The sequence below is a fragment of the Leucopleurus acutus genome (assembly GCF_964270905.1).
Source record: "Leucopleurus acutus genome assembly, chromosome: 3".
Classification (NCBI taxonomy): Eukaryota; Metazoa; Chordata; class Mammalia; order Artiodactyla; family Delphinidae; genus Leucopleurus; species Leucopleurus acutus.
The window spans coordinates 60,312,302-60,326,743 of NC_139145.1; the positions used below are offsets into that span (position 1 = coordinate 60,312,302).

Sequence of the window (14,442 nt, forward strand, 5' to 3'; positions counted from 1 at the left end):
GGGCTACTCTTTGTTGTGGTGCGCAGGCTTCTCACTGTCATGGCTTCTCTTGTTGCAGAGCACGGGCTCTAGGTGCGTGGGATTCAGTAATTGTGGCACGCGGGCTCAGTAGTTGTGGCTCACGGGCTGTAGAGCGCAGGCTCAGTAGTTGTGGCACACGGGCTTAGTTGCTCTGCAGCATGTAGGACCTTCCTGGGCCAGGGATCGAACCCATGTACCCTGCATTGGCAGGCAGATTCTTAACCACTGCGCCACCAGGGAAGCCCCCAAATTTATTTTTTTAAAAAGCTTTATACAAATGTTCATGCGGTTTTATTCATAATACTCCAAACCTGGAAACAAACATTCTTCAACAGGTGAATGTTTAAACAAACTGTACATCTATACAGTGGAATACTACTCAGCATTAAAAAGAAACAAACCATTGATATTTACGGTAACTTGGATAGATCTCAAGTGCCTTAAGTTTAGTAAAAGGGCCAATCTCAAAAAATTACAGACTGTGTAACTGTCTGTATAGCTTTCACCAAATGCTAGAATTATAGTTATGGAGAACAAGTTAGTGGTTGCCAGGGCATAGGGACAGGAGGCAAGGGATGAGAGGATGAGGTGCAACTACAGAGGACTACGGTGGAGTTGTTTGATGGTGATGGAACAGTTCTGTAACTTGATTGTTCTGTTATGAATCTGTATATTAGATAAAATTGTGGAGAATGATGCACACACGTACATGCAAATGTGTACATGTAAAAGCTGGTGAAATCTGAATAAGGCTTGTGGTCTAGTTAATAGTATTGTACCTATGTCACTTTCTTGGTTTTGACATTGTGCTGTTATTGCATAAGATGTTACCATCGGAGGAAGCTGAATGAAGGCTATATAGTACTCTGTGTATTATTTTTGTAATTTCCTTTGAGTTTATAATTACTGCAAAATTTAAAGTTTTGTTTTGTTAAAGGCCTTCCGAAGGGCCAGGCATGCATCATTTTTGTGAGGCGGAGGTGACTAGTTTCTTATCCTGCTCACTTGTCTGTCATCCCACAGCTCTAGGCAGTGACTCAGCTTTCCTAGACCTCTTTGCCTGGCCTTTGGCAGCCACCCAGAGTCCTCTAGCTGGGTGTAAGGAGAGCATTTCACTGTTTAGCCTAAAGGAGAATATTGCATCGCATAGGTGTGATTGCTCTGCTAGGAACTTGGTTCTTTTTTAAGAGAGACTGATTCATTTCTTTGGTTGGTGTTTCTATGGAGTCCTTGTAACTGGAGAGAAAACCCACAAGTAATAGATGAGCAATTTGGAGCTGACAGCTGCTCATCATCCTGCCTTTTATAAATATTCGGGCCTTTTAATTATTCTTGGAAGATAGAGACATAAGCCACTGTGACCTTTCAGACTCTCTTTATAAGCACTATCCTCTAAAATTGGGAAGAAAACAGAAAGTATCACATGTATAAAATATCTAATTAAAGCCTCTTATTCACCTCCAACATAACTTCATTTTAAAATCTTTATATGTGTGGGGGGTGGGGAGGTACTGAGCAAAAATTGTTTGAAACTTGATTATAGTACATACAGTAATTTAGCTACTTCAAAAGTTGAACAAATTGTACACCTGTAGTTAGATTGACAGTAATGACAGAGATTTAATTTTCATCAGCAAATTGCTCCCACTCTGACAGCTCTTTACCCACAGTTTCCTCCATCCGGGTTTCCCTAAAATGTTGCTGGATGGGGCAGGGGCAAAGCAAAGATATCCTATGATTGTAGAAGAAAGAGAACCAAGGTGTGGATTATTCCGTCTTAGACCTCAGCTTTCCCGCGTGAGGTTAGGGGTTGGAGAGTGAGCTTGCATTGCTTCCCCTGACCTCAGTGATTACAAAAAGAAGACTTGACATTCTTCCGAACATTGGAAGGCATACTGAGTTAGGTGAACCTTGGAAAATCTTGAGTGTGTTCTTGGGGCAGAGGGCTACATGGGTAGACTCTGAGGGCTCTCTATTCTCTGGGCATCTTGGAAAGTATCAGGACTTTTGATAGTACAGATTAAAGAAGATTGCCTCCTAGAGCAGCAGTTCTTTGAGGATGGGCATCCATGGTAGACCACAGGAGTCTTGGGGAGATGTCTTCAACTGAGGATTAACTATCTCTTTGCTACTCTCCTTAGGCAAGGCAGGCCAAAGTTAAACGGCTGTTCCGTCCCATTGAGGAGCTGAAGAAGGACTTTGAGGAGCTGAATGTTGTCATTGAGACTGACATGCAGATTATGGTACGACTGATCAACAAGTTCAATAGTTCCAACTCCAGCCTGGAAGAGAAGATTGCGGCACTCTTTGATCTTGAATATTATGTCCATCAGGTATTATATTTCATTGACTGTCAGTCTGACTTTTAACAGCTCCAAAAAATAACACCCCCTGCCCAAGGCCCTACGAAAATATTGTCACCATCTTTCCTTCTCTCTCAAGGTGTACAGCATTTTGTAAAAAAATATTTATTTATTATTATTATTTTTTTGGCTGCGTGGGGTCTTCGTTGCTGCGCGCGGGCTTTGTCTGGTTGTGGTGAGCGGAGGCTACTCTTCGTTGCGGTGTGCGGGCTTCTCATTGCAGTGGCTTCTCTTATTGCGGAGCATGGGCTCTAGGTGCACGGGTTTCAGCAGTTGTGGCTCGCGGGCTCTAGAGCGCAGGCTCAGTAGTTGGGGCGCCTGGGCCTAGTTACTCTGCAGCATGTGGGATCTTTCTGGACCAGGACTCGAACCCATGTTCCCTGCATTAGCAGGCAGATTCTTAACCACTGCACCACCAGGGAAGCCTGGTATATAGCATTTTTAATCTAGGCCAATATCTGTTGTAGTAAGATATCTTCTTACAGACCAGAGGCAAGCTCTTTTTCATTTGGAGTGTTACTTCATTTAATTTTTCAACACTGAGGATACAGCAGAGGTAAAATAGATGTGGTACTTGTTCCATGTAGCTTATAGTCTGGAAGTGAGAGTGATTAAATAATGAACAATTGAACAATGAAAAAATTAACAATTTAATAATGAGATAATTTAAGACTGCGATAAGGGCTCCAGAGGGTAATGTGTGAATATATAACAGGGGAACTTAGCCTAGCTGGGGAAGGCTTCTCTGAAGTAGTGACATTTAGGCTGAGCATTAAAGGATGATTAGGGGTTAACTAGGCAAAGAGGGGAGATTGGAACTGGGGGTGACAAACTATGGCCCACTTTTGTGAACAAAGTTTTATTGGAACACAGTCACATCTATTTGTTTATGTGTTGTTTTATTGCTTTTGACTGTTTTACTGCTACAGTGGCAGTGAGCCACATGGCTCACAAAGCCAAAAATGTTTACTTTCAGGCCCTTCAGGAAAAGTTTGCCCCATTGTATTAGAGCATTAGAGGCAGAGGAAACAGCATGTGCAAAAATTCTGAGTCAGAGAACTTGGTGAGATTGAGGACCTGGAAAAGACTGGAGTGACTGGAGCACAGAGACCAGTGGGTGGGGTGGCACAGATAAAGTGGAAAGGTTAGGGAGTCAGAGAGGTGAGGTTTGGAAAATCATTCTCTTCATGATTTTATCCTTGATCCTAAGAACCATTGGGGAGTTTGAAGCAGGGAAATGACTGATAAGACCTGTGCCATAATTGTAATAGTTAATGTTTATTGAGCATTATCATATACTAGGCACATATTCAAGTGCCTTGTACACATTAATTCATTGACTTCCATACCTGCCTTTGGAGTACTACTGTTAATCCCATTTTATAACTGAGGCAAATAAAGCACAGGTCACATTTGTGATTGCCCAAGGTCAGCCAGTTAGTGAGTGTAGAGCTGGGATTTGCAACAAGATCTGTCTGACCCTAAACTCTGTGCTCTAAACCTTTTGGCTACTCACAGGATACTGGTGCCATCTGAATGAAGCTCAGAGGAGAATAGGTGGATATAAGTGGAAGGAGCCAAGAGAGGTCATGCACTTATTGAATAAGTTAATTTATTGCACGCCTGTTAAGTTTCAGGCACTGTTCCAGTCACTTAAGATACATTTGTGAACAAAATTGGAGCTTACCTTCTAGAAGAGGCAGATAGACAACAAACATAACTAATAAGTAAATTATATATAATATGTTTGAAGGTGATAGGTACTATTCAAAAATAAAAAGTAGAGCAGGATAAGGATTGGCAGTGTTGGGAAGGAAGATTTCAGACAGGAGCAACAGCAAGTACTGAATCCTAAAGGTGGGAGCATGTCTAGTGTGTTTGGGGTACAATAATGTGGCGGGAGCTAAGAGAAGGGGGAGGGAAGTAGGTAAAACTTGGAGAGATAAGGGAAGGGAGATCATGGAGCGCCTTGTTGGCTGTGGAAAAGAATGAAATTGGACAGACACTGTTTGGAGGATGTTGAGCAGAAGAAGCATTTGATCTGACTTACTTTTCAAGGATCCCTCTGGCTGTGTGTTGAGAATTAGTCTGTAGGCCGAGTGCATGGGTAGAAGCAGGAAAACCAGATAGGAGGCTATTGCAGTAATCCAGACTAGGGGCGATGATGGCCTGGGAAGTCTGTGTAATCATAATCAAAGGCTTGTTTGAGATCTTCATCAAGACATAGATCTTCAGCATCCTCCCACGCACGACAGCGTCCTTGTTCTCTATAAACTAGGCTAAAAGACATTCTTTCTTTAGGATTTTGCCAGCCTTTGTGTTGAGAGAGGATGAGTGTGTACTGTATCTGCAGGAATTATGGGGTGGCCTCTTCATCTCTCTCCGCTCATAACTCTTTCTCAGGCCTCAAATAACAGATCTGTGATCCTTTTAGAAAGAAAATGGACCTGGGTTCTCTTTCCTCTTTCCAGTCTTTCTCTCCAGGGTAAAACCCAAAAATTCCAACAGCTTTTCCGTTATAGATATTTAAAGGATTAAGGATCCTAGGGGTTATTGGCCAGCTCAGTCCTGCTCTGATGTTGACAGCTTTTATTTTTTCTTATCTTAACATACTTGGATGGATCTTTAGGTGTCAGGCTTCAGGCTCTTTAGTTGCAGCATAAAAGGCCAAATGACCTTTTATAAGAGCTTATCTTACCTAGGGGGAGTGAGTACACAGGAGGCTAGCAGGGCCCTAACAAATTTTATTTCCCTTGCAGGTTCTTTGGTCACCCTGCAGTGTCATCTCTAGGTTGATAACCCATTCTGCTTTCATGGGTCACTGGGTGGGATTAACAGTTTCTTGGACATCACCAAACTTAGCCTGTGGTCAGTCCAGGAACCAGTTCCCGCATGGAGACCAAACTTGATCTGTTGGCAGAAGAGTCATAAGTGTTTTGGGTGATTGGTCTTTTGAGTAGAAATATGGATAAGGTGGTTTGGGCTGGTATGTCGGGCTTCCTGCAGCAGTGTTAAGTTGTGATTGCACCAGGGGATTAAAGAAGACATAGCTCGGCTTCAAGTTCCAGTTGTGATGAGGAATTAGGGTGATGTAGTACTAGCTTTGAGGAAGATAGGACTCTTCTTGCCAGGAACTTACTTAGTCCACTTCTATTCTAGACTTACTGATTGGCGGTTTTGAGGAGCCATGGGCTTCAAGGACCCAAAGTAGATCTGCCCAAGGATTCCTCACAGCCATGTTTGAATTATTAAACAAGATTTGTGAAAAGCAAAACCATGTGTGTGGAACAGTGTGTGAGTTATTTATAAGGAACAGCCACTGTCTGCCCCATCCACCCTGGGGTGGTGTATTTGCCTTCCCTCATGTGACTCCTCAGTTAGTTACCATCATTTCTCCCTTTCTTTATTCTCTTGGTTATCTCATTGTCTTGTCAGTTTTCTGGTTCCCTTTTTCCCTCCTGAGTGTTGGCATAGTTCCCTACTGCCTCCTTCCTTATGTGCTCCCTGCTTCTACCTTGAGCTCCTTTCCACCTGTCCCACCCAATCCTGAGGGTAGCCTGGGAAAAGTTCTGGCCCCAGACCCAGGCTCTGGTCATGCCTTCTCCTGTGTGATACTGGGCAGGGTCCAGATTTTGGAGCTTGGGTGTGCAGTAGGCAGAGTGACTCTTTTCTTCTTCGTCTCCAGTGAAATAACAAACGAGAAAACATCTTGAAAAGGCTGAAGTGCTTATATAAATGTCAGCATTTATAATACCCTGGATTATCTTTGTAGTAATGAAGATAAACTGAATCTAGAATAGAACCTCTGTGATTCTGGGCTGTGTTGCTTTGCTCTGCTAGGGACTCATACCAGCCTTGATAAGTAGCCATCTCAGGCATGAAATTATAGGACTCCGAGCCAGAGTTTTATATCTAGAAAACTTGGAGGAAGGAAGATCGAAGGAGAGGTAGTGAATTCTTAGATTTTAAAATCAGAGTATGTGAGGAAGGAAGACTCAGTAAGTATTATTTATTTATTTATTTAGTTATTATTTATTTTTTTGGCTGCGTTGGGTCTTAGTTGCAGCATGCGGGATCTTTTGTTGCAGTGCGTGGGTTTCTCTCTAGTTGTGGTGCGTGGGCTCAGTAGTTGTGGTGCACACGGGCTTAGTTGCCCCGCGGCATGTGGGATCTTAGTTCTCCAACCAGGAATCAAACCTGTGTCCCCTGCATTGGAAGGCGGATTCTTAACCACTGGACCACCAGGGAAGTCCTGTATTATTTGTGCTTATGTCAGCAAAGCACCCAGCTCTGGGTCTTCCTAGTTAGCTGGGCTATGGCCCAGTAAATCATTCCTCTTCATAAGGACATATTAGGGCAGACAAATGCCAACCCTGGCTTCGGGACCTTATGACAGAGCAGACTCCATGCTTACTTCATGGCCCTGGATTGGCCATCTCTTTAGGTTTGTGGTACAAGCGACCCATTCATTTTGTTGACACACATACACCAGATTGCCTTTTTTACTCACAGTGGAGTTTATTTCAGTAACATCTTTTTCTGATCAACTTTATTCATTGGTTTAATGATGATTTATTGAACACTTAACTATATGCTTACACTGTTGTAATCACTGGGCCTATACCAGTGGACAGAAAGACAAAAACCCCTGCTCTTGTGGTTGAGTATAAGAATGACCTTCTAAGTGGTAAAAACGGGCTAGACCTCTCTAAAAACATAGGCAGAGTCAAATACAGCCCTTCAAACTGGATTTTTCTGTTAGAGCCATCTTCCAGTTTGGAAAGATACAGTCAGGTAGGACAGGGCTCAGTGGCATCTGGAGGAAAAAGGTGGGTAGTAGTCACATTGTTGTTGGGCTCTAGTTTCCTGAGGATTTGTAGAGTGGGATCAGCATGTAGGCAAGAGACAGCTTTTATAGCAACAGAGATATTTTCAAGGGAGACTGTAGCTACTGCGTGGGGAAAACAGGATCCAGTGACCTTTCTGAGGAAGTTGAGTCTTGTTCCAGGATACCAGTGAAGCTTGGGGAATGAGATTCCCTATAGAATAAAAGAGACAGAGTCTGGACTTGGGGTTTTGGACCTTAAGTATAGCCTAGACCAGTGTTGTCCGAAGGAACTTTATGGGATGGTGGAAATGTTCTGCACTGTCCAATAATAGCCACTAGTGAGTAGCACAGACCTAAGCTAAAGCTTTTGAGAGAGAGACTTTTGTGCAGATTTATCTTGAGTGTCCTCAGATTCAGTCAACCTTAGACTATAAAGTGAGGAAGACGGAAGAGAAGCGTACTATTGTTATTCTTCTCCTAGCACTTTTCCAGCCCTTTCCCAGCCCTTTCCCTGCAACAGAGTTCCTATTACAGTCCCTGATTTCTAATTAAAAATCAGCTTTTTAAAAAGTGTCTGCTGCCTCTACTGCCCGCGTTGAGGCTGGACACCAACAGGAAGCATAGTGCCTTTTACTAGTGCTGATGACGCCAGATCTTTGTGTTAACAGCTTGTACATTACGAGTAAGCTTGTGACTCATTACGGTATTAGAATTTTCCAGGACATGTTTGGCATAAGCAATTGCTAGGTGCCATTTCTGCCATTTCCCACGCAGGTGCTCATAAATCACGTTAGGTGAATTAGGAATTCTCAAATTTAAGATTATTTAAAAATTTAGTTTTTTTTTTTACAAAAAAACAACTTTCCTAATTAGAAAGGCCACCGACACTTTTTACTTGATTTTTTAGTTTGTTCTTCAACATTCACCAAAAGAAAGGCTTTTCTTTCCTTGATGTCTGTACTGTACTAAGCAGTGCCTCTGTTGCAGATGGATAATGCACAGGACCTGCTTTCCTTTGGTGGCCTTCAAGTGGTGATCAACGGGCTGAACAGCACAGAACCCCTGCTGAAGGAGTATGCTGCGTTTGTGCTGGGGGCTGCCTTTTCCAGGTGAGCAGAATGGATGGACATCCCATTGGCCAGGATCCTTTGAACGCTTCAGGTGAAGTCTAGCTTTACTCTTGGCCTGACTGGCCTGGAAGAAGGTTACATTTGAACTCATGCACATCTCTATCCACAGTTTAGTGTAATCCCATTGAAACTAGAGTAAGAATTTGATTCTGCCCTTATTCCAAGTAGATAAGAATTTTCACTCATGTTGTCAGCATCTGTGACTCTTGGTTCCCCCTCATCTTATATGTATGGACTTTTTTTTTTTTTAATTTTATTTATTTATTTTTGGCTGTGTTGGGTCTTCGTTGCTGTGTGCAGGCTTTCTCTAGTTGCGGCTAGCGGGGGCTACTCTTCGTTGCAGTGAGCAGGCTTCTCATTGCGGTGGCTTCTCTGGTTGTGGAGCACAGGCTCTAGGCGTGTGGGCTTCAGTAGTTGCGGCACGCAGGCTCAGTAGTTGTGGCTCACGGGCTCTAGAGCACAGGCTCAGTAGTTGTGGCACACAGGCTTAGTTGCTCCGTGGCATGTGGGATCTTCCTGGACCAGGGATCGAACCCATGTCCCCTGCATTGGCAGGCGGATTCTCAACCACTGCTCCACCAGGGAAGCCCTGTGTGGACATTTAATAACATATTTTAGGTGACATTCTCTGTTTTATTCAAAGCTAGTTAGAAGTTAGACCAACCATAGGTAGTTGAGAGGAAGGGGAATGAACTCTAAGAGCTGATCCTTTTGGCAGTAAAGCTACTCTGGTGATGAATAAATGATGAACCTGACCAAGGAAGGCCTTTTGGGGGGAAATGTGTCTTCCCCTAGTTGCCTGGAACCAATCAACATGCAGTCAGATTATCACACTCTCTGGATTGGGAGTTGTTTAAATTTCAGTTAGCCTGACTTATGCTAGAAGACTGATCAGGCAAGAGAAATGAACATCTCTAAAGAGTGGATACAGAAAGAGATTTGAACACCTCATCATTATGCTCATCCTAAAAAAGTCAAGATGTCTTCAAGCTGTAGTTGGTCCATTGGAGCTATAGTTCCTTCTGTTTTTGAAAATCTGTTCCTAGGACCATTTGTTCCTCTACAACAGGAACGAGTATTCTGATTCTTGCTTTAAGGGCACGTGTGGTTCCTATTAAGTGTTGCCTCGCTTGCATGCAGGGATTGTGGTGATGAAGGAAAAAGGCTATTCTGAACATTTTTACCATTAGAATCTTTTTTTTAATTAATTTTTATTGGAATATAGTTACAATGTTGTATTAGTTTCTGCTGTACAGCAAAATGAATCAGGTATACATATATATATCCCCTCATTTTTGGATTTCCTTCCTATTTAGGTCACCACAGAACATTGAGTAGAGTTCCCTGTGCTATACAGTAGGTTCTCATTAGTTATCTATTTTATACATAGTATCAGTAGTGTATATATGTCAATCTCAATCTCCCAATTCCTCTCACCCCCCCTTCCCTTTGTTATCCATATATTTGTTCTCTACGACTGTGTCTCTGTTTCTGCTTTGCAAATTCATCTATACCATTCTTCTAGATTCCACATATATATGTTAATATACAATATTTGTTTTTCTCTTTCTGACTTACTTCACTCTGTATGACAGTCTCTAGGTCCATCCACGTCTGCAGATGACCCAATTTTGTTCCTTTTTATGGCTGAGTAATATTCCATTGTATATATATACCACATCTACTTTATCCATTCCTCTGTTGATGGACAGGAATCTTTGTTTTGAAAAGATTTCCTTTGCCTTTCATCTCTGCTTATCTTTATTTAATCAGAGTATCGGTCTGATGCCCTCTCATTCTCAAAGACTTAAGCATCTTTTCTTAGTAAATTGAGGGGCAAAGCTAGGAAGGCTGGAAGAATTGTTCCATGGGGAGAGGTTGAGGGCACTGCAGGCCTTTGTTTCCCTTATTGCTTACCTGCCTCATCTTCAACCCCTGGTTGTCCTGTGGACTCCAGGGCATATCTCCCTTGCTCTGATTTACCAGAGCCAGGCAGGGATATCACTGCCTGTGCACGCACTGGAAAGGTGAAGAATATGTGAATTTGTCATTGGTAGCTGTGATTTCAGCCCTGGAAAAGTTAAGGTCCTTATCTTCATAAGGCTTTAGAGGCTTGAGAACTTACTGAGGCTCACTTTTTGTTTCTCACGCCATAAAATAATTGGTTCAAACATTATTAACCTCTCCCCCAGACCCTTTTGGGTAATCTTTTCTGTAATCCCAAATACTTTCTTTCTACTTTGAATGTGAACAAATGATTCTATGTATACTTTGCCATTGCTTCCGGAAACACATTTCATGGGAGAAACATCTTGATGTCACATCTTAGTTAAGGGGGACTAAGTGACTTGAGAAGCATGCTTTGGGCCTGCTTAGCAAGCCATAACTCATCTGCGGTCTGTGCCAGTATGTGGTGTTACTAAGACTTTTTCGTGATTGTATTAGTGTAAGACCGTGTTAACATTTATGTGGCATCACTAAAATTTAAATAGAGATAAATATAAAATATTGCAATTTAGTGTTTTGGTGGCAAGAAAACTGCTGTATTCAAAAATGTTCTAGTCAGGATTTTGATGGCTCACTGGAGGGCAGTTACAGTGACAGCATGGTATAGTGCCAGAGCTTTTGGAAGCCAACAGCAGGCTCCTGAACATCACGAAAATGTCAGTGTTTTATGCAAAGAGGAACTTGATGCAAGCTAAAAATATTTCTATGCAGAGAGGCAGGTTTCAGTGGTCTAGTCTGATATTCATTAATTATTCTTGATGTCCTAAGTATTGGTTCCGCAGCTCCCTACCTGCCCTCAGCATGCAGGTGTGCACAGACATAGCATGCATGTTTGCATATGTGCACGTACAAAGTGATTGTGTGAGTTTGTTCTTTGTCAAGAGGGCATTCAAGGGGTAGTGAGCACATTGGAATCATGGAGTCTCACGGTTTGGGGATCTTGTTTAGAAGTCATTCCTTCCAGTTTTCTGCTGATGAGCAAGAATATTGCTCAGTCAGTCCAGATGTTTGACTGTTTGGGAGGACTAGGTAGACCGCTGTACCTAGAGTCAGAAAATCTAGGTTCAAGTCCAGTCTCTATCATTTCCTGGTTGTTTGCCTATGGGCAAGGGATTTTCACTTTTCTAAGCCTCACCTTTTTCATTTGTTAGCTAGAAGCAATAATAGGTTTCCTCTGCATTTCATAAGACTGAATGAATATGAAAGAACATAATATACAATAAGTCTTGTGAAAATGCTTATAAAGTACCTGTCAGTGATGTGGGGTATATCATCATGTTCATCGTGTGTCCTTTTTACTCTGAGTTTTCACTATAAGGCATTTCTTTTTCTTTTGTTTTTACAGTGCAGACCTTTGTCTTCCTCATTTTCTCTTCTATTAAGAGCTTGCATTCTACCACGTATATCTCTTGGTGTTAACCTTGCTGCTTCATGAGGGTATTTATTTGCCTACCTGGGTTAATTGCTTCATCAGGCCTCTACATACATTCTGTGGATGGAGAGATCTCTTCCATGGTGTAAAATGTGAAGCAGTTAATCCAAGATCAAGAAGAAAGAGTTGACATAAATGTAATTGACGTGGCCACTCAGTGTTACCTGGCCACTGAAAGTCTGTTCCCTTTTTAAAATATTATTCCCACTCATTATGGGTCACACACACATTCATTTTCTGCTGCCCATGTTTTTGTTGCCCATGTGCAAGGCAGGTCAGTCTCTTGCATAAGAAGATATGTAAAGATAGGGAGGTAGGAGTCTGATGCCTTTGGCATCTTCATCTTTCCTTTCTCCTTCCCTCTCCCTCCCTCCTCCCCTCCTTCCCTCCTTCCCTTTCTCCTTTCTTCAAGTCAGATATTTTCAGTGGTCTTTCTGTGACCTGATTTCATCTCATGATGACACCTGTGTGTGTCTGTCTACAGTCTGGCCTATGAGAAGTCTATGGAATCCTGGGCAAGTTATTTGTGTTTCTGTGTTTGGGAAGACTCAGAAAGGCCTTGTGTATTTCAGAAGTCATGCAGCCTTCTGTAAACTGGTTTTGGTTTCACTTCTCAGCTAACTGGCTGCTTCCTTTTGTTTTCCTCTATCTCCCTATCTGTAGCCTTTACCTTTTAACTGGCAGGAGTTAAATTATCAAGATAACTGGTATGCTTATCCCAGGGATCACTGGCTTTTGCTGTTCTCATGACCCTCCCTCAGTCACTTTTGGTGTTCTCTGTCCATCTTTAATAACTCACATTCTTATATGCATATGTATGAATTATTATGCAATTACATAGGCTTGTAAATGCTCACTGTATGCAGTCCTTTTGTTTGAACTGTCTGTAGTTTGCAGTGTGTCACGAACCTATGCCTAGTACAGAAAGGGAGGTACATGTGCTATCAGTCATAGTGTGATTATGGCCTCTTATGATGGATCCCTGGAACAGGATTACGTTCTACCCTGTCTTCAACAACTTCATTGGAACCTCCTTAGGAAATATTGAGTTACATACATCTCTTTATAGAATGTTTACCCCACTGCTGACCGTCACCCTGTCACCCCATGCTTCGTTGGTTCTCTAGTTTTCTCCATTGTACTCTTCCCACTGATATTTTGCTAATTAATTTTAACCATTTGGCCAGTGTCAAATCATTGTGTCCTATTTCCATCGGTTGGCCTCCAATTTCCAGATTTCTTTCCTGCCATCCCAGTGAATTTCAGGGCTCATCTGTATCTTCTCTGTCTTTCCTGATGGCTTTTGTGACTTTGCTGGGAATCAGCATTCTTAATTCCATTGACCTTTACCTTTACTGCTGTCATCCACTAGATATCTCGAAACTTGTTTCCGTTTTTTCCCCAACATTTCATATTCTCTGCCCACCTCCATCATGTCTTCACATTTTCATCTCTCCTCTTAAAGGTGGTTTTTATCCTTGTTGTGATCTCCAACCTCTGCATGCCCTCCTGTTCTCCCCTTCGCCGTCAGTGTTCCTCACTCTCTTGCCACTCTCTAGGCTCCTTCCTCTTAGCCCACAGATGTTCTCATTTACTTATCCACTGACCCCTGCCAGCCTTCCCTTCCAAACTTCTTGGAAGAGTAGACAAAAAGGGATCCAAATAAGTGCACATGAGATACCATCCCTGAAATTTTTCAATAGTATTTTTGCATTACTGACATCTCCATAACGTTTAACAATTTCGACCACTGCTTTCCTGTGGAAACTTTACTTCTTGGCTGCCATGTGGTTGTAGTCCCTTGGTCTTGGATGTCTGTAATTAATTACTCCCTCCCCTTCTCTTTTTATGGCAACATCGCCTTCTGTCTCCTAATCATCATCTTCTATCTCCTAATTCACTAAGATTATTATGGCCTTGTCCTTATTGTCTCTTCATTTTCTTCACCAATGGTCCTACCTATTCCCATGGTTTCAAATTCTACCTCATTGTGGATGACTCCAATGTCTAAGTCCAGTCTTTCTCCTCAGGTCCTTTCCTCCATTTCTACCAGACTGTGTCATTGCACCTCAAACTCAAGGAGAAGAAAGTGGGATTCATTTTGTCTGTCTCATAAACTAGGTTTTTCTTCCACTTTCTCTTTTTATCTATTCTTGGCCATATGATTATCTTCATTACCAAAACTTGAAACTTTGGAGTGATATTTGAGTCTTCTTTCTCTCTCTTTAGTTGTTTACTTGGTCACTGAGTCCTATGGATTTTTATTTTCATGATTGTTGTCTACTAAACAGAGATTTCTCTTTTATAAATCTGTTTTAAGGAACCTTGATACTGTGAGGGCAGCAACATATTTAGGGAGGGGACTCCCTCTCCCAGTGCTAGGAAATGAGCCCTGAATAGTCTAAACCAAGCATGGTAATCCCATTTTCTGTGGATGTAGATTGATTTAGAGATAAGCATGTGACCCAGTTCTGACCAATGAGACATAAAGAGATGTTTGCTGGGCAAGTTTCTGGGAAAGATTTTGTTCTCTTATAAAAAGAAAGATAGTAAAGAGACCTTGTCCATTTCTTTCTGCCTTGATTACAGTTGTTGGAGCTACAGCTGGCTTAGACCAGTGAGATGAGATGCACAAGGCAACATGTTGAGGAGGATAAAAGA

The 14,442-nt window shown here is 42.1% G+C and overlaps 1 protein-coding gene across 2 annotated transcripts in view; it reads left to right on the forward strand.

The window, feature by feature from the left end:
• The window catches only part of SIL1 (SIL1 nucleotide exchange factor), a 294,377-nt gene that overhangs the window by 219,197 nt on the left and 60,738 nt on the right, over nt 1–14,442 (forward strand). For both annotated transcript variants that reach the window (XM_082837179.1, XM_082837178.1), the window contains exons 6-7: nt 2,163–2,354; nt 8,200–8,321. In XM_082837179.1, coding sequence (XP_082693305.1) covers nt 2,163–2,354; nt 8,200–8,321 — 314 coding nt within the window. The remainder of the gene's footprint in view (nt 1–2,162; nt 2,355–8,199; nt 8,322–14,442) is intronic.